At 39.2% G+C, this 21,187-nt stretch overlaps 3 protein-coding genes across 5 annotated transcripts; all 3 read left to right on the plus strand.

Moving 5' to 3' along the window:
- The first annotated feature begins 5,369 nt into the window (after positions 1-5,369).
- LOC131679035 (glyceraldehyde-3-phosphate dehydrogenase 1) lies at positions 5,370-15,010 on the plus strand. Of its 2 annotated transcripts, none has more exons than XM_058959562.1 (2): positions 5,370-5,527; positions 13,410-15,010. In XM_058959562.1, the coding sequence occupies exon 2, from the start codon at positions 13,435-13,437 to the stop codon at positions 14,431-14,433; it is 999 nt and encodes a 332-aa protein (XP_058815545.1). In that variant the 5' UTR covers positions 5,370-5,527; positions 13,410-13,434; the 3' UTR covers positions 14,434-15,010. The 2 variants fall into 2 exon arrangements, with proteins under 2 accessions (XP_058815545.1, XP_058815546.1); XM_058959563.1 differs by lacking the exon at positions 5,370-5,527 and adding an exon at positions 5,563-5,683.
- On the plus strand, positions 11,313-12,018 carry LOC131679629 (craniofacial development protein 2-like). Its single transcript, XM_058960362.1, has 2 exons — positions 11,313-11,778; positions 11,843-12,018. The coding sequence occupies exons 1-2, from the start codon at positions 11,313-11,315 to the stop codon at positions 12,016-12,018; spliced, it is 642 nt and encodes a 213-aa protein (XP_058816345.1).
- Positions 15,011-16,356: 1,346 nt separating the features above from the next.
- On the plus strand, positions 16,357-18,366 carry LOC131679034 (uncharacterized). Of its 2 annotated transcripts, XM_058959560.1 has the most exons (3): positions 16,357-18,075; positions 18,131-18,213; positions 18,275-18,366. In XM_058959560.1, exon 1 carries the CDS (start codon positions 16,685-16,687, stop codon positions 17,894-17,896), a length of 1,212 nt encoding a protein of 403 aa, XP_058815543.1. In that variant the 5' UTR covers positions 16,357-16,684; the 3' UTR covers positions 17,897-18,075; positions 18,131-18,213; positions 18,275-18,366. The 2 variants fall into 2 exon arrangements, with proteins under 2 accessions (XP_058815543.1, XP_058815544.1); XM_058959561.1 differs by having other exon boundaries at positions 18,137-18,359.
- The last annotated feature ends 2,821 nt before the right edge of the window (positions 18,367-21,187 follow it).

Consider the following 21,187-nt stretch of genomic DNA (forward strand, 5'->3'; position numbering starts at 1 on the left):
TAGTGCTTCCGAATCGCGACAATAGAAGGGAGTCGTGTTTATCCAACGGTCGGATTTGCCCCACCTTACCCTACATAAGAGGCGAAGAGGCAGAATTGAAAATGTGAATATTTATGTATTGTTTTCAACTTCCATGTTTTGGGATATCTTTTTACATTTCTTATAAAAGAAATGTATAGAATTCGCTCAAACTTTCAAGATTTTTTCCGAGGCCCGGAGGGCCGAGTCTTATATACCAATCGACTCAGCTCGACGATTTGGGACAATGTCTGTGTGTGTGTGTGTGTGTATGTAACGGACAAATTCTCATTCGTGTTTCTCAGCAATGGCTGAACCGATCTTATCCAAACCAATTTTAAATGAAAGAACTAAAAAACAGTATGAACGCTATTAATTTGTTTTTGATTCTGATGTTTAGTTTCCAAGATATGAATGTTTGAATGCGTAAAAATGGCGTTTTTTGCAGTTTTTTTTCAATTATCTGCCGAAACTGACATAACAGAATTACATTTTATATGTTTTTAGACAGCTTTAACGAATACCTTTCGAACAAGCTATAGATTGTTGAAATCGGACTATTATCAAAAGAGATATTAAACATTAAATACGAAAGATTTTTATCATTTCCCATTGCCAGAAATATGACCAAAAACATATAATCTATTATTAACGCCAAAACGGCTTATTTTAGGTCAATTGTATCTTCGGATAATTTGATGGAGGTAATATGCCCTTTCTTTTGGTATTGTGCTGTTGCTGATTAAACCCCCTATGAGTGAGATATTTTCACAAATTTTCTTGGAAGTGATTATATCTAAATGATGCCTTCAGCAAATTTGTAGCTCTTACTTTTGCGAATAACTTTACTGAAGACTTCAAATATCTATTTTGAATACTTTAAAAGTTATGGGTTGTTGTTTGTTGCTTACTCTTTGTTGGCTATTTATTGTTCAATATAGTAATAATCCATTGAAATAAGCCAAACATTATTTCGATAAAACGAATTTTTTATTTCATTTTTCTATCTACAACCGCTAGAAATAATCACCGAACACTTCCAAGTTGTCTGGAAGGAACTTGATAACTTATCAGTGTAAAAATGTTCATTTGTGCGAACCTTCTGACTGCAATTTTTCTAACTTATAACCATCGGATCGATCTGAAACATATCGAAAAAAGAAAAGCGAAATAAATAACCCCAAGTAACGGCATAGCCAAGAGAAGGTTTTGGAGTTTAACACCATACAACCCCCCTCCCCCACCACACCCAAAAAAAAATATTGGATTGAAGTTGAAAATTTATTGATGCAGACTGATTTAATTCAATAATACAATAACAATTATCTGATCCGTAGATTGATAACCTGTTGTTGTAAACATCATGAGGACTTTTGATAAATTGTCGGAATGGGGTCCTGATATGTAACTGATAACTGATTTATTGGTCTTGATTTCACAGTTGTCTAATAGCATCAATATCAAATTCCTGCCTGAAAACATTCCAATAGAAAATTCCAGAGTTCTGTAATCAATAATAATCCTCAGATTTCTTTTCAAATTGAGCTCGCTTTTGTAGAGATGTACTGTAATAAGGGTCTTTATTTAATAGAAAGCGAAGTTAAAATTGATTTAATGTCTATGAAACATAGAACTGCTCACCAAAACATTGCATAACTTTCAACATTTGCTAAAAATGTTCTTGCCTTTCTCATTCACTCTAAAATTCGTCAATCTAATCCCGACCCGGAGGGCCGAGTGTCATATGCCAATCGACTCAGTTCGTCGAGATCGGAAAATGTCTGTGTGTATGTATATGTCTGTATGCGTGTATGTGTATATGTGGAAAAAAATTGACCTCTGTTTCTCAGAGATGGCTAGACCGATTTGCACAAAGTTAGTCTCAAATGAAAGGTACAACCTTCCCATCGGCTGCTATTAAATTTTCTATTGATTGGACTTCCGGTTCCGGAGTTACGAGTTGAAGAGTGCAATCACACAGCAAATTCCCATATAAACTGAAATGAAAATTTTTCAAAATCAAATTTGTATTTTGGATGCCAAATGACTTTAAAATGCATGAAACATTAAAATGCATGACAAAAATTGACTTTTTTGGACTTTGGATGATACCGGCCCGGAGAGAATATGCAGTGAGGGGTTGCTACTTAAAATTAAAACTAGTTTAAAATTTGTTAACAAGTTGAAAATTTTCGGCAGGACCCGGATCTCCCGGATCTTTCTCCATAATCCGCCCCTGGTTTCAAGCGATGTTTCAGTATCACATAGTATCTCAAGATCGTAGCTGTCGATCCGTTGTATGTATGTGCAAATCGTACTGAACATGTAATATTCATTTCCACCATTGTATTGAACATAACCAGCCATGGAATCGTAGTCTGGACAAATTAGACAAGCACAATTGCACCACTAGGTGGATTAAAACAGGTTTTTATTTTGGGAATGCGTCGAGTTGAGACGAAAACGTAATATGATTAATAACGAGGATAACACTTTCCGAATGTAGAGAGAAATTTATGAAAAATGACGATTTCCATTCGACTCTAGCAGGTCCTGATCGATTTTGATGGGCATTTGATTTTTGTTGTATGACCAATTATATGTATAGGTCAAATGTTCAAAAACAGTAATTTAAGGTCAAGATAGCATCATTTTGAAACCGCCAATTTCGGAAGTTTAGTATCTTCAATGAGTTTTACAAACGTTAAACAGCGCATCATTTGATAAAATAATTTTGACGATATATCGTCCAAGAAGTATTTATGGTGAATTTTCTCGGGTTAATATTCATGACAAGTCTCAACAAATTCGCTAAAGACACGAACTCTGTTACTATTTTCTGAAAAATTAATTCTGCATAATTTTATAACTTCAAAAATTACGGTTTCGGAATTATGCCGTTTGGACAGTAAGATCGATTTTCACCAAACCCCCACCAAACCGAATTTCTGGCTACACCGCTGACTTCCAGTAAGTAAAAACAAAGTCGTTCTACACTCGTTCACAAGAAACGTCTTCGAATGCTGAATATCTATTATAATACATTAAAACCCCGATTTTATCAGCCAAATATGAACATCTGTTTGATGGGCTCTAGCAGACGAACAAGACTGAATTCGAGTAAATCCTTTCTTGAGCACGTTTTCCTTATCATGGAGATGGAAATATGTAAAGTAAAAAGTTCATCATAATCAGAAATAGTTATCAGACTACATCAAGGGACGAGAAGAATATTTTAACAGCTTCAGTTTATTACAAAGAAAAAAATTTCCCGATTTAGTCAATGTACCCATTTTGTCAGCCTAAAATACACCATGAGACTGATAAAAATGGGTCTTTATTGCATGTATTATTCACTGTGTTTCACATTAATAGGTATATTTCACTTTTGGGGATTTTTTTATTGCATCGAACTACAACAATTTTTAGGTAGTTTTCAAGGGGTTCTTCCAAAATTTGGCGAACCTATTCCAATTCGTATACCAATTAATCGGTATACTTAAGGGTTTATATGTTGCAGATAGAGAAAATACTGAATTTTTTTTTCCTACACAATATTACGAAAGCAATTTTTCTTAATAAGTTTGTGAAAATTATAAACTATTTGAAATTTTTAAATAGTTTTATTTTTTATTTAACCGTGATTTTTTAATAAATAGTGACCATCGCTTCACAACGTAGTCTATTTCTCATGGCTTGCGGTGAGCACGATCTCTCGAATTGCTGAACTGAAAATTATGGAATAGAAATTAATTTTTAGTATTCTTTACAGATTTAACTAGCCGCGCAGATAGCTCTGAATTAGACCCGCTGGTGCCCTAAGACGATTTCGCTAGATTTTCAGAGCACTGTGCACCCAGTGTATTAACGCAAGTGACGGAAGGTTATCGAAAAGTTTCGCGAAAATGAAAATTTCAGTAATGATGATGATTTTCCCAAACGGTTCGTTTTCGAGAGGTTTTTATTTGTTCTTTGGCATTAGGATTAGCGATAATAATTCAAATCAAGGATACTACTGGGAAGTCACCTTTAGAAAAAGTCGATGTCGAAGTAAAATTTGGAACTATGCACGCATGCACTTCAGAGATAGCGTGATATCAGGAGCTGCGATTTCATTAAATTTTCTTAGTTCTCAGTCGCGTTGGAAATTTGAGTAAAGTATAAACTTCAAATCGATTAAAAAAATCGATTTTTTTGGCTCAGTACAATATATAAATTTAGTTTTCCCTCCACAATTTAGATATTTAGATATTTTATGGGCCATTTTTTCGTTTTCCCATTGATTTGGTTTGAGATTTCTAGCACTGATGTTGTCCTATGCTGATTTGAGCGATTCTTTGAGTCCTGCCACTATCCCATGTAATATGTGTTATCAAAAACATCGCAAAGCATCACGTTCTAAATGTTCTCAAACGATATAAGTTATAAGAAATGTCTCATCACACTGTTAGGTGGATTAAAAGCGTTTTTAACATCCAAAAGCACATTTTAGATTAGTAAATAAAAAATCGATTTTTTTAAATTCTACGGTGGTGTAAACCCTTAAAGCATTCCATATACGAACATTTTCTTTGCAGGGCGGACATTGCGTAGTTGGTAAATCGATTGCCTTGTACGCAGGTCACCTGGGTTCGATTCCCAACCCCGCACAGAGGGTTAGAGATTTTTCATAAAGTTATTTCTCTAACCCGAAAGGTTTAAATTACTATAATAAAAAAAATCTTGCCTAGCATGACAATATAGAACCCCTTTATCCATGCAAAAACATCTTCACACAAACGTTTGAGAATCGATCAAAAAACTTTGGCGTTTAGTTACAATCAGTATCGGTTATAACAATACTGCCCATCACACCAAACATCACTAGAAAAAAAGCTTCCTCATTATATTTCTGTTATCAAATTTATGCTCTCGTCATCAGGCACTTTTTGGCTCTATGCCTCTCCCCTTGACTTTGACTGTATTCGTTGCCAAAAGCTTTCCTCGCATGTGCCACCCACCTCCCCTTACATGTGCCACCCGCACGCATTCGCACCATCACGGCCGGGACCAACCCACTGAGACACGAATCCTGTTGTGTATGAAGAACCTTACACTGATTCGTGCGTTTGTCCCCCGAAAGGTCAAACGAGTATACCGAAAGTGAAAATAATTTCGGCCGGTCGGCGATGAGTATGTGTATATTTTATATGCTCTTTTTTCCATCAACCGATAACGGGTTTAGTTGTAATGTAATGCATCTGTTTAGTGGACGTTGCTAACGGCTGGAAAACGCTCCCCATTGGAGAGCATTCGCGTCTGGATTACGGTTGTGTTTGTGGCAAAAGTGAGTACACTTTTTTCCCCTTCGCAAGCATCGGGATTGCGCGAGAGCAGATCGCGAATCGCCGATACGACGAACACAGACAACGCGACATCAGCCGCTAAGTGCATTTAACACAAAACCGTTTGCCCTTGATTCGACACTCAGCTCTCGGAAGCCGACGTGAAAACACGCTAGTTGCAAACGGTAAGTTTCTTCTCCTTGCTTGGTTAGATAATCTAGTGGAAGGTTGATTGATTAAAACAAAAGTGTAGTGATTTATTTTATTTTCATCAATCGGCATAGTGCAAAGTTCAAGTTTATCAGTGACGATTATCACCTCTGGCGGGCGGTGCAACGAAAGTGAGTGTGTTGTGTAATTATCGTTCTGGAATTTTCACCGGTTTCCCTGTGCAGAATTGTGTGGAATCGAAGATGGCGGTAGATTTTTGCTAACGCCCCCTCCGTTGAAGAAAGTGCATAGTTCTGGAAGCCATAGGACACTTTTTTTAGTTCCACCGGCAGCTATTCTGCGGTGCAATTTATTGAAATAGGGAACACATTGTGACTGGTGCTATTTTCCTGTTAGGAGCATCGATCGACGGTTTGCGCTACGATAGGTTCATTTTTGATTTTAATTACCTTCGAGCCCCTATCAGTTAACTGATAAGCCTTTTACATCATAGTGTCGAGGTGAATGGAAAAGTTTTTTTTCGTTGCCGGAATTCGCAATGTCAAGGAAATTTTTCTCCATTCGACCTCTAAATGACCTCGGTTGTAGCGCTCATTCGTTCGATCGTTAGATGTCTCATCGTGGTGTGCTCGCTCTCCGGCTATACATACCTACTCGCGAAAGCAGCCGTTTGCCTTATAACGAGAGCAGAGAAACGTGGTTTGAATGAGGGGAATTTGAAAAATAGATTTGTCAATTTTTTTTTTCAAATTTTAGTAGGGCAAATAAGTGCCTAATTTCGATGTAAACCGACTGAAATCCGTACCAGATTCAGCCCGTAAAAAAAGTTAAAATACTTCCTTATTCGGAAGGTTTTTCGGCACAGGATAGACTATTATGGTGACTGAAAGTTGTCATTTTTTAATGAACTACTAGATTTTGGCCAGTCTGTGCACAATCAAATTATTTAAAAAACAATATTACTTGTATGCAAAGCTTTTATAGTCTCTTCGTAATCGTGCTCAAAATTTTGGAAAATAAGGTCTTCTTAAAATATGCTTCAATGTTTTTGGAAGGAAAAAATCAAACTAAAAGAAACTTACAGGCCTGAGATGTTATTTAGCTATGTTCTTAAGCCTTGCAATTTCAACAAATGAAGCGAAAAAAAAATCGATTATTTTAAGCTGACTGATGTTGAGATCCCCTTAAGATGAGAGTACGTTTAATTCGGTAAAAAGACATTTTTCCAAAAACTTGTGACGGTAATAAGAGTTAGTATAATCATTCAATTTCCATATACCGTAAAACGGGGTATCTTTGATCACCGGGGTAAGTTTGATCAAATGAGACTTTTCACAGTATCGTACGATAAGATGATTTTCACTAACAAAATTATCGAAACAAACAAACCATATTCTAAACATGTTCAGCATCTATCGGAATCGATTATTTCGTCATTTAATGTACCTTGAACACAAGTTCAAATTGAAAATTATACAACTCTCATGCATCGTTTCATCTGTTCAAACAATTTCTTGTATATATTAATGAAATCTTCTTCTTCAAATCAACTTCAACTTAACGGATCATTTTTTTAGAATATTTTTGTCCAATTATTCATTGAAAAAATCCGAGATTTTTGTTGTTAACTATTTAATATCGACAATTTTCCTGAAAAAGATCAATAAAAGTCAGCTGTATCCTTCTAGGCAATTTTTTTATCGAGACGGTCATGAAATTGCCTACAGATATGCGATTTACGCAACACTTCGAGAGTTATCTCTTATTACGATACTCATTTTTTGCTGATCAAAATTTGTCCGAAAATAAATTTACTGCAAGTAATTTTATTTTATGGTAAAGCGACAAAATACTTAACAATTTAAACATTTTTAATCTGTGGGTACCAGTACTAGTTTTAAAAATGCAAACAGTTACATCTACTTGAATTGCAGATAGGTATTCGAAAAACCTTTGAAAAAATGATCAAAGTTTCCCCATTTTATAGTAATAATGCCACAATTGAACAGTATTTTCTCAAAACTTTATTGAAAATTACTGAAAATTGAACGATTCACCGTGATAGCTCTAGAGGGGAAAGTTATGGTGTACACCGCATTTTTCAAGATGTCTCTTGACGATTCACTGTCATTCAGCCAGTTTTCTATATTTTCCAATGAAAATTCAAATGGAAAATGTTCAAATGTTGGCTGAATGAACTAACATTTCCTGCATCTAAAATTTTTATTAAGATGACATTTTATTCATCGCAAATACCTCTTACCTTACTTAAGAACCAATATAATAACAAAAATGGTGAAATCTGAAACCGAGTGCTCCAATTATCTCTTTACCATTTGAGCTAATGCGCTTAAGGGGCCGTACACAAACGACGTAGCATTTTTTCGGCAATTTTTGACCCCTCCCTCCCCCCTCGTAGCATTTGGTCACAAAATTCTAACCTCCCCTCGTAAATAACGTAGCATTTACCTACCCCCTCCCCCTCATCCCATGCAAAGCGCACGGGTGATGAAAAAAAATTACATGTTTTTCAATTATTTTAAATACATGTCCTTTCAAAATGTTTGACGACTTTTATCATCATTTTCATTATAACAGCAAATTGCGTGCAAAATAAGCCCATTTAATCACAAATATAGTGTTGATAGTTTTGTTTTGAATTTTATATGTCAAGGGGAGCATGAAGAGAAGTTCTCTCAGTTCACAATCCTGCAGCTGTCAATGATTCTAAGAAGCATACGTTCTTCTAAATTACTAGATTTTGTTTGGTTGAATCCGAAGTGAAATTTTAATTCAGCTTCCAAACTAAGTTTACTAGTTAGCAACATTAGCTAACTAATGTAGCAAGTTAAATCCGCATACAAATTCTTTTCGTATTTTTGCGAACTTGTAATTCCGCGAATCGCAAAATTTACCTCATGAAAAACCGCATCAAAAGTAACTTGTTTGAATTTAAATTCATTTCTCTTGGGAATGGAGGATCATTAAAATGTTTTCTCTAAACAATGGATTTTAAACTTAATACTACGTCGCACAACTTCTGACCCTACCCTCCCCCTCGTCACACTTCGTCACAAATTTAGTATACCCTCCCTATCCCCCAAAATGCTACGTCATTTATGCATGGCCCCTAACAAGAATAGGAGAGCCTCAAATGGGTAGGGTGATGATAGAAACAGTGAAAATAGGCTCATTACCTCAAACATCAAGCGTTAAAATGGGACTGAGATGTTTCAGCACAAGAATCGCTTAAAAAACTCTCACCTGACTGTCGACAAAGATAAACCTCCAGTAAAAAGCGGTTAAAAAAATAATTCTCAGCAAAATCAGCATAAACTTACGTTTAAGATCAAAAGTCGGATAAAGAAAAGAACTTTTTAAGGCTCAAGTTACTTTTTTTGAGTATGCGTTAGAATTGAACGCTGGGTAGTATGGATAACTGTAGATGTAGGAAAAATTGTGCTTAGCTTTGCCACCATATTATCCATTTAAACCTTTTCAAAACTCTAAAAGAAGAATATCAGTCGATTTATTAGATCACCACGATTCAAATCATACAAAATAGCTGCTGGAAAAACTATCGGCTTAGCTAAATTCTGCTTTTGAAAAAGTGGCTGTGATTTTTTGTCACACTACCACACCGTCGTGCTACGCAACTGTGTATGCAACACAAGTGCGCAATGAAAAAACCACAGCCAATATTTCAAAAGCACCATTCAGCTAAGCCGATAATTTTTCCAGCAGGTATTTTGCATGAATTGAATCGTGATAATCTAATAAATCGACTGATATTCTTCTTTTAGAGTTTTGAAAAGGTTTAAATGGATAATCTGGTGGCAAAGCTGAACACAATTTTTCCTACGCATACTACCAAGAGCTCAATTCTAACACATGCTCAAAAACGGTAACTTGAGCCTTAAGTGCAGGATATCTTTTTGGCGGTCTTTATACTAAAGGTTTTTTTTTAAACGGCTCTTACACCGAAAAGCTCCAATTAAATTTTTACGCTTGAATTCAGTTCTTGCATCTTTTATTTTCGATCGTTCAAATATGTGTCATAAACCCGACAACTCCCTTAACAGTTATGTGTCCAACAAAAAAAACACCTTTAACAGGCCAACGAGGGTACCCGGGTACCCACAAATTGAAATGCTCATAATTATGGCTTCCTTTAACCGATTTGGACACTTTTAGATATTTTGGATTCAGGAACTCGTCCACATTTTGATTCTTTACAATAGAACCGGAATAATGGATCTGGTTTTGGTAATCCGGATTTTTCGGAGTAATGTTCCAGTACTAGGATATGATTTGTAAATTTTAATAATGTGCTAGCAATATGAGTATCAAAACTCTTCAAATTGTCTCGGAAGTCTGTTTTTTATTGTTACGGTACCCTATGGCAATTTGAAAAATGGAATTGGAATGGAATGGCCACTCACGGCCCCACGGGAACCTACTCCGGAATGTCCATTCCGGGGTCAAATCACCAAATGGTTCCATAACCACGAGATACAGCCTACTGATGTAATTCCAAGAATTTTGATACCCATATTGCTAGTATTCCATTGAAGTTCGCAAATAGTACCCCAGCACTGGAACCTTCTTCCGGAAACACGGATTCCCGGGAACCGAATGAAGTAATCCGATTTATTTTGACCAAGTCCAAAAGTTGATGAGTTCCTGAATCCAAAACGGCCAAAAGTATCGAAATCGGTTGTATATTACCTTAGTTACGGGCAATTTAGTTTTGTGGGTACCCGGGTACCCACGTCGGCCTGTTACGTAATAAAAAAGTTCAGGAGCCCCTCCTCACTCCCACCCTTACTATATCAACAATATTATTAACCCAAAAGCTTGACTTAGTCAAGTTCTAAGATGTCACAAAGTTTCAATTTCCAGCTATGGATAAAACATAGGAATTTAATTAATTGAAACTTAAAAAGGTACCCGGGTACCGCGGCGGACACACAACGGTTAAATCGTTTTCCGTTTGACCGAACGTTAGGAAGAGTCGTTTGGCCGAGTGTCATATAGATTATTGCAATTTAAATTTTCGCATTTATTATTTGTACGGGAGTTAATTCATTCTGTATGCAATGTAATTCAATTTTATTAACGTTAGCACAAAAATGTTATTTCTACCAAACAAGTGAAAACACTACACTAAACAAAAAACCGCTTAAATTTCTAATCAAGATTCGTTCGATTGTACACCATAGTGCAACGGTACAAAGGAGTAGGCGTCCAAGAATCCGTAGCAAAATCTTTTGAAATAGATGACGAAATTCCACAAATGGCTTGAAAACATTACATATTCCCGGCAATCTATGCTATGGAAACACTTATATTCATTTATCACATCAGTTGCTTCGGCAAAGCTGGAGCGGAGCGTCTGTTCTCCATGTTAGAAGCGGACCACAACATCGTCTGTTCCTCATGTTAGGGACATTGCCTGAGCGCTAGCGAGTGACTCTAAGCTATACTATGCACCGTGGTCCCCCGGAAATTTAGTGGGTTGGTGTCAGGCCTTGTAAGCCAGCCATAAAAAACTAAACAACGAACAATCAACGAGATTGTACGGACCGGCACAATTAGCGAAGACCAAGGTAAAGAATATGGACTACCGATTGGAAACTCGGAACGGAGAACTGGAGGTCTCTCAACTCGGCATAATCATTTCATCTACCAGAGTTGCGCTCGACACTCGAGCTGTGAACCGCTTTCATTGTGATGGGCGAAATGCTGAAGCGCAGGATCGGGTGGTGGGCAATCAATAAAATAATGTGCAGGTTGAGGATGAAGGGTCGGTTCTTCAACTTTAGCATAATTAACGTGCACAGCCCACCTACCGGGAGCGCTGATCATGATAAGGACGCATTCTACGCGCAGCTCGAGTACGACTACAACATCTGCCCAAGCTACGACGTCAAAATCAGAATAGGAGATTTAAACGCTCAGGTTGACCAGGAGGAGGAATTTAGACCGACTATTGGGAAGTTTAGCGCACATCTGCTGACGAACTACAACGGTCTACGACTAATTGATTTCGCCGCCTCCAAGAATATGGCCATACGTAGTTATTTTTTCCAGCACAACATCCCATGTAAGCACATCTGGAGGTCACCACAACAAACTGAATCACAAATCCACCACGTTTTGATCGATGGACGGCACTTCTCTGACATTATCGACGTCAGAACCTATCGTGGTGCTAACATTGACTCGGACCACCTGGTCAGGGTAAAACTATGCCCAAAACTCCGTAATTAACAATGTACGATATCGATGTCCGCCTCGGTATGATCTTGGGCGATTGAACCAAACAGAAGTCGCCACAACATACGCGCAGAATCTGGAGGCAGCGTTGCCGTATGAGGGTGCGCTCTATGGGGCCTCGCTTGAGGACTGCTGGAACGTTATCAAAGCAGCCAAAAACACAGCTGAAAGCGTTGTCGGGTATGTGGAACGGTCAATGGAACGACTGGTTCGACGGGAAGTTTAGAGGGATTTTAGAAGAGAAGGATGCAGCACGGGCATTGATGCTCCAACATGGAACTCGGCTGAACGATGGGGCTAGTTAACAATGCCATTCAACAGCTCAAGAACAACAAAGCAGCTGGTAAGGATGGTATTGGAGCTGAACTCATCAAAATGGGGTAGGAAAGGCCAACCATTTGTCTGGACACACCGATAGACAGAATCTGGAAATCCGAACAGCTACCGGAGCAATGAAAGCAAAGGTTTTTTTGCCCCATCTATAAAAAGGGCGACAAGCTGGAATGTGACAACAATACATACTGATACTGATAGGAGGAACCGAACGGGAAAGATCCCGCCTAGGAACCAATGCTACGATCGACGGGGATGTATTCGAGGTAATGGGGGATTTTATATACCTAGGATCTCTGCTAACAGCTGATAATAATAACAGTCGAGAACTCCGAAGACGCATCATCAATGGAAGTCGTGCCTACTATGGCATCCAAAAGAAATCGCCGTCGAAAAAAAATCACACGCGCTAAACTGCCGTTATAAGCATAACTGTCCCATGTGCTATGGGATTTCCTATACACATGGGACAGTTATTCGTATAGCAGCAGTAAATGTACCATGTACAGAACGCCGTTAAGACCGGTAGTCCCCTACGGGCATGAAACCTGGACCATGCTCGAGGAGGTCCTGCAAGCACTCGGAGTCTTCGAGCGCCATGTGCTTTTAGGACTAACTTTGGCGACGTACAGGAGAACGGTGTGTGGAGCTTGGCAGGCTAAACGGCGAATCAAGTATCCAAAAGGTGGCCAAAGCCTGAAGCATGCAGTAGGCAGGACACGTTGCGAGAATGTCGGAAAACAATCCTGCTAAAATTGTATTCTGCTTAAATCCGGCAGGTAAAAGACGACGAGGAGCAGAGCGGGCTAGATGGGCTGACCAGGTGTAGCAAGATCTGGAAGGTATCAGACGCAGTCGTGGGTGGAGGGAGGCGGTAAAAATCGGCGGCGCGCCGGCGTCACGCCGATGTGCTTACTATTTTTACATGCAATCGTCGGCGTGGCGCGGCGGCGTGGCGCGGCGGCGTGGCGCACACCTCTACCCTGCTGCCTTGTGTCACTTCCTTCTGGTGATATAATACAAAAGCGGTCAGGCCAACTGCATAGTGAAACAAGCAGGGGCGGGGAACGTGCATATATTTTAAATCGCATCAGTTACGCAACAACTTGACGGTGTCTTACGATCGGAAATAGATTTGCGAGTAGGAATCGCGTCATGCGATAGCGTCCTTAAACTTGAACTTTGTCATCGACCAAATGAAAATAAAAACGCTTGTGTAGGTGATTAGTTCAAACGACTAACTTTATGTGCTAATATATTTTTTCTCTTCTCGCTCTTCCGCAGTACCAAAAAGTTTTACCTCATCACAATGTCGAAGATCGGAATCAACGGATTTGGCCGTATCGGTCGTCTGGTACTGCGTGCCGCCATCGCCAAGGGCGCCCAGGTGGTGGCAATCAACGATCCGTTCATCGGTGTTGACTACATGGTGTACCTGTTCAAGTTCGATTCGACCCACGGTCGGTTCAAGGGCGAAGTGTCCGCCAAGGATGGCGCCCTGGTTGTCAACGGTCAGAAGATCCAGGTCTACTCGGAACGTGACCCGAAGACCATCCCATGGGGTAAGGCTGGCGCCGAGTACATTGTAGAGTCGACTGGTGTGTTTACCACCATTGACAAGGCATCCGCTCACTTGGAGGGTGGTGCCAAGAAGGTCATCATTTCGGCTCCCTCGGCTGATGCGCCGATGTTCGTTGTCGGTGTCAACCTGGAAGCATACGATCCATCGTACAAGGTCGTTTCGAACGCTTCCTGTACCACCAACTGTTTGGCTCCACTGGCCAAGGTCATCAACGATAACTTCGGCATCCTGGAGGGTCTGATGACCACTGTTCATGCTACCACCGCTACCCAGAAGACTGTTGATGGCCCGTCTGGCAAACTGTGGCGTGACGGTCGTGGTGCCGCTCAGAACATTATTCCAGCAGCTACTGGTGCTGCCAAGGCCGTCGGTAAGGTCATTCCAGCTCTGAACGGTAAGCTGACCGGTATGGCTTTCCGTGTCCCAACCCCGAACGTGTCGGTGGTTGATCTGACCTGCCGTCTGTCCAAGCCCGCTACATACGACCAGATCAAGCAGAAGGTTAAGGAAGCTTCGGAGGGACCACTGAAGGGAATCTTGGACTACACCGAAGAAGAGGTCGTCTCCACGGACTTTGTCGGTGATTGCCACTCATCTATCTTTGACGCTAAGGCCGGAATCCAGCTGAACGACACTTTCGTCAAGCTTATCTCCTGGTATGACAACGAATTCGGTTACTCCAACCGCGTCGTCGACCTGATCAAGTACATGCAGAGCAAGGACTAAATACCCTTCAATCCCAACCCCGTTTATAAACGAAACAATTCTCGCAGGGCTTGATGCCGCTGTTCTGTTAAACATAGAAGTTGCGTATCACACACACAGTAAAACCAACACCTACACCTCAACAATGAAAATGTAATCCTCCTGTTGTACGAAAGAATAGAAAACAACGCTACTCTACAAAACAGCAAAAACAATTACACATTATTCTGTTTAGTTGGTAAGATTATTGATAATAATAATTATAACTTTTAATTACTAAAAAGTAAACAAAACAAAATGCTGAAAATTAATATACCTGTTGTGTATTGTCAAGAAATTGATACCCCCCAGCAATCGCTTAAGGTTAGAGAGAGACAGACAAAGAAATTACCATATAATCGCGCATTAACTCAACCCACCCTGCCATTCTCTCATATTCCAGATAGGCGTTAGCACCATCAATCGTCTTCAACATCGGTCGGAAGCGAGATAGGGGTAGGGTGTAACAATAATCATGTATTTCGTTTTGAAAACGATGCATTATGGAAAGGAATAAACAACTCTAGATTGTTACTAGTCGAGTAAAATACAAAACAAACATTTGGGAGTTTATTAGATGCATCACAAGCCTTTTCGTTGGTGAATTGAATCACTTGTGGTTATTTAGACTTATTCCGCATAACGACGTAACATCGCCTCGTAATCACAGTTTACGATTTTTTTTCTAGAGGTTCAGTCTTTTCCACGCCTGACTATCGCATATTCAAACTCGTACGGTACTGCAACATTTTCGCCAAATTATTAAGGCTCGGACGGCAGATTTCTCGTCACCATTATTCTTGAAAACGAATGCGAGTTTCGATCGAAAGTGGTGCGTATTCACGTTTACGAAAGCAAAATCAAATCCGCTTTCGAATGAATCTCGCATTCGTCGTAAACAAGAATAAGGGTCGTCCCTTTGAAGCGCAAATAGACCAACACGATTGTTAAACTTCCGCGCTTTAAGGTAGAATATCTCGTGTATAGTCGAGATAGATGGCCTTCCTCGGGTCCGAAGGGAATCCAATAGTTGAGATCTGGCGGAACAGTACTCGGCGCATGACCTGATAATACGTTCGATATCGTGATAACCGTTGTCACAAGCGCATATACCGCTATTTGCGAGCCCAATACGTCGGAGGTGAGCATCTGGCGTCTAGTGATTGGACACGAGCCGAGACATTACACGATAGATATCCCGACTCACATCCATTCGTCTGAACCAAGGTTTCGTTGATACCTTCGGGGTGATAGAATGTAGCCATCGTCCTAGCTCTCCATTGCTCCAAGATGTCTGCCAACCTTCTAGCGTCCTCTTACGAGAGATATTGAAAAACTCATTGAAGCAGATTGGTCTTCCGTATGTGTCACCTTCTAAAGCACCCGCCTTAGCTGAAGACAGTGGCGGATCCAGGGAAGGGTTAGGACCGTCCGCCACCGAATTTTTTTAATTTTTTTTGTTGGGAAATTTTAAAATAGTTTCTATTTTAATTCATTCTAAATTCATAATTAGTCCAAACCAAATTCGACCACCGCAACTGATTTCAACTAAATTAGGTTATTAATATATTACGTATTGTACAATGAACATTTCAAAATCGAAATTACGGACCCTCTCCGAAATTTTTTTCTGGATCCGCCCCTGGCTAAAGAGTCCGCTTCTTCATTACCTGGAATGGCGCAATGTGAGGGAACCCAAACTAAGGTAATCCTGTACGATCTTACAGACAGCACGCAAGCGCCCCTAGATTTTCCCCAGAAAATATGGAATGTGCTTTCTAGGCTTCATTGAACAGAGAGCTTCTACTGAGCTGAGGCTATCCGAGACAATCAAGTGATGATCGGTGGGCAAAGTATCAATGGTCCCAAGGGTATACTGAATAGCAGCAGGTTCTGTAACGTAAGCTGAGCAGGATCATTGAGTTTGAACGAGGCGGTGAAGTTTTGATTGAATATATCGAAGCCAGTAGAGCCGTCGAGGCTTGACCCGTCACACAGTTGGCAAAAAAGGATAAAAAACGCGACTTTGCTCAATAGCGTGATAGAACGTTAAGTGCGAATATCAAAATTGTACATTCCTTATATAAAATGTCTGGGGAATCGATTGCAAGTATTTAAATTGGCCGAAAAATACGCTAACATGCTTGTTTTGCCCTAATTTCCCTTTTTGTTTGTGTTTATTTTTTATTACTGGCTATATTACTTGGATACGCACATCAACTTGGACCTTTTCATGGAAATAGTAGAATTCTGTATCGACTCCAGCTACTTCAAATACGATGGCCAACATTACTTACAAGTTTTCGGAACCGCAATGGGAAACCCTCTGTCCCCTGCCCTAGCTGACCTAGTCATGGAAACACTTCTAGACACCGTAATAAGACTACTATGTTTCAAACCACCTTTTGTCAGAAAATATGTTGATGATCTAATAATGGCAATCCACAAGGACAAACTAGAACATGTTGTTGAAACTTTCAACAATTACAATAGTCACATCCAATTCACCTATGAACTGGAAGTGGACAATAAAATACCGTTTTTAGACATGTTGCTCATACGACAACAGAATCAACAGATCAAAACAGAGTGGTACATGAAACCCATCGCAAGTGGCAGATTTTTGAATTACAATTCATTCCATCCGCTCCATCAAAAGATAAACATGGCCAAAAATTTTATTCATCGAGTCAACTATTTGTCATCCAACCTGCGAGACGACGAAAAAATAAGCATCATAGATAAACAACTCAGTCTTAACAACTACCCAAAAAAACTTCGACATAGACTGATCAATAGGATGCACGAACGCAACATACTCACCCTTCAGACTACCGATAAAAACCTGCAAACTACTTACCGGTCAATAGCATACATTCCATACTTATCAAACCAAATTGGAAAACACCTGAAAAACGACTACAAACACATACAACTTGCACATAGAAACATAAAAACAGTTGGAAAATTCTACACAAAAATTAAAGATCCCGTTCCAGCCGATCACCACAGCAACGTTATTTACAGTACTCCATGCAAACAGTGCAGTTCATGCTACATAGGAATGACGTCAAATATGCTAAAAACCAGGATATGCGGACACAAGACACACTACAATACTTGGGACAAACTTCTACAGGATAGATCGGACACAACAGAAATACAAATTGCCCATCTAAAGGAGAAAACAGCACTAATGGATCACAGTATTAAACACAATCACAGGTTCGACTTTGAAAATACTAGCATATTAGCCAAAAACTGTAAACCACATGCACTTCCCTACATAGAAGTATGCCACATAATCACTAGCAAAAACAGTATTAATAAGCGAACAGATACAGAAGGTTTAAATTCCATCTATGCTGGAATTATTCACACTCTAGATATTGAGAATCAAAACAAACGAAAAATGACAACCAATGTAACACGCAATAGTATATGATCACAAAACAGCAATAATACACACTCTCACAAACACACACGCTATAATCGAATCAAAAGTAGTAGACAAGTAGGAAAGACAACACCACAGTTTCTCGCTCTGCGCAAAAGTTTTACCCGCGAGCTTTTAAACACCGATTATTTTAAAGTGCGGTGCAGTAAAAAATACGCATATGTACAGTAAGTACAACTTTTGTACAGGATAAAATATATTTTTTCATTGAAACTAAATTAGCTATAGAAGGACGCCATTATAAACATACACCGGACAACCTATGTTGGACACAAACACACTTAACAAAAAAACGAACCGTTTCAGTGAGTACAAAAAAACCACAGACAAACAGACAACAGTAACGGAAATATTTTCATTTTATAGACTCCTTGATAAAGGTGAAATAAAATCACCGAAACTGTCGGATTAAGAAGCAATACTTCGTTTTTGCCGTTTTATTTTGACTGATTCAGCCGATAACATCCTCAGGATTACTTGGATAGGGTTACCAAATGGACTGAGAGCAAATTAAGGACATCCCTGCAAAATGTTATGCCAGTTATGTCACTTGAGCCAGAATTCTGAAAAAAGGTCGGAATTCTGACTAATTTTCCAGAGGTTGAACTGGGATGTTGAATCTCAATCGAGACAAATTAGAATGATGTAGTGCCAATACCAAACGAAAATACCACTTTGGCCAAACCTCATATTGAGCTATCCAACAAATTTTGGTTACTTCTGAGTAAAACAAATTTTGGTTGCCATGAGTCGCAGAGAGTATGCATTAACAGAAACATTAACAAAACATCTCTGGAAGGAATTGAAATTCATTCTCTTGGAAAAAAGTTGATCTGAATAATTTAATACAGGGTGATTCGTCAAGACGTTTTTTTAATCTGGTAAAAAATTGAAAAATGGAGTAAATCGCGAATTGTTTATTTGTCAATCGAAAGAACATTTTTTGCCATTTATTGTTTGAAAACAATTTCTTTTAAATGTTGACCATGTTGGCGCTTTAGGTAGTCCATTCAACTGGTCCAATTTTTGATGACTGATTCGAGCATTTCAAGTGGTATCTGGCTAATTACTCGAGTAATGTTGGTTTCCAATGCTTGGGGATGTCACCGCCGCTATGTTTTCTTCATTGCGTGCTGGATATGGTCGATTTCTACGCTAATCATTCAATAACAAGAACTACAACACTTACTTTTTGGTTGTATGGCGAATAATTGAGTCAGTTGGCCGATGATGTCGACCATATTATGGTTGGAGTTCACTAAACACATTTCCCACAGATCGCTGATTTTTGAAATATAGTTAAATAATCTGAAGATGGTGAGCTAGTGTAAGTCGTTCCATTATGAAATGGCAAACAATACTAAACTACAATAGCATGACAGTTTGCAGTTAGTACCCGTTAACTACTAGAAAATGCCCTGTCAAAAAACTTCATGTTGATCCACCCTGTATATGCCAAGGTTTGAGACTAAAATTAAGGACATTTGAAGTAAAATAAAGACGCTTTCCAAATTCTCGAAAATAAGGACATGCCCTTTAAAATAAGGCTGGTTGGTAACCCTATACTTGGAAGAAAACTGAATGGCGGCTGCCATAAATAGTGTTTCATATGCAAAAAAGTCCAAAAAAAATCCGGAGAATCAATTGAAGATAGTTTGAAGGAGGAAACGAAACTTGTGTATCCGTTTTACCCCAATTCTTCTCATAACTCAAGTGAGAAGTTAAATCTGGCTCATTTTTTATCTTAAATACGTTTATTTAGGCCCAAATGCTTTAGCTTAACGAGGCCGATAATTCATTTTTTTAATTACATGTCACATGTTAGTGGGGGAAAGGAAAGTCGTATTTAGAGGCGGCTTGCTCCCCTCTTATGTAAGTAAAGAAAAAAGGTAGGAAGTGGGATACATATTGTGTAATTGACATCGTCGTTTGCTGATTGATCATTGTGGCGGATATGCACACTTTGTTGTAGTGTTGTAGTTTCCAGCCTGTAATCGCAGGGGCGAGGGGAGGGTCGATATTTCGGATAATTATTGGCACTCTGATGCTGTCATGATGTTCTCTATATCATCTGCATGTGAGGTATGTCATGATGCTCTGGGTAGACGCTTATCAAGAAGGGTATGCACCGAAGACTCGTGAAGCAATGCCATATTGTAGATACAGGGATAGGTTGGTGAGATTCTACTGTGAATGAGAGAGGGGAAAATGTATTAAACTTGGACATCAATGGTTTTCAAAAAGATATAGATAAGAAAAATATAGGGGTGGTCACAGCTTGCCAGGACGTCCCGGACTGGCACATAGGGTGATCTACCTCGGGCCCGAAGGGAATCTATTAGTTGGGACCTGGCAACACAGTACTCTGCGCACAGCCAAACAACATGCTCGATGTCGTGATAGCCGTTCTCACAAACACAATGATTACTTTCAGCAAGCCCTATACGACGGAGATGCGCGTCAAACGAGTAATGGTTGGACATGATCCTTGACATCGTACGAATAAAGTCCCGGTTCACATCCAACCCCTTAAACCAAGCATTCGTTGATACCTTCGGGATAATGGAATGTAGCCACCGTCCCAGATGCCCATTGCTCCATGAGGTTATTATTATTAACATTTTGCTCGAATCAAAAAAATCTAGTTCGAAGTATGGCGAAAATACTTTCAATTCCTATTTAGGATCTAAACCGTTTTAAATACTAAAAAATCGTCTACAGTTATGTTTTTTTTCCTTTGTTTTAGTGGTGTAATACGGTTGATAAGAAAATGTAACGATTATTATTACTATTAAGCAAAACTTGACAATATGACCTTTTTCTGTCAATACGACATTTTACCAACTCGCGATACGTCCTTTTCCCTGCATAGGTCTCACATACGTCGTGGCGCATAGGACTGATCTCGAGACACGAACGCACATGCGACCGTTCCAAAAATAAATTTAATCTGTGATTACAAAACAATTACATTTCTAGTTCAGTTAACCCCTGAAGCCTTAGTTCACAGTTCAGTTACTTCCCTATAGAGTGCGCATTAGATGTTTCATCGAGTTTAAAAGAAAAACATAGTAATTGATGAAAAGTAGAAAGTCGAAACGTCAGTTAACTTGTTGTTTCCTCTCTATCTTCTCATACGCGCAATGTAAACATAAAGCAAACATCGAAAGAGCCGGTTTTTTTGTTTTCATATTTTTTGTCGATACGACGTAGAACCTGTAAATTAAAAATGGCATTTTTTTCGAATTCTACCACTTTGTGATTACTTTATCGGTAAGT

This window comes from Topomyia yanbarensis, chromosome 2 (genome assembly GCF_030247195.1).
Source record: "Topomyia yanbarensis strain Yona2022 chromosome 2, ASM3024719v1, whole genome shotgun sequence".
Taxonomy (NCBI): domain Eukaryota; kingdom Metazoa; phylum Arthropoda; class Insecta; order Diptera; family Culicidae; genus Topomyia; species Topomyia yanbarensis.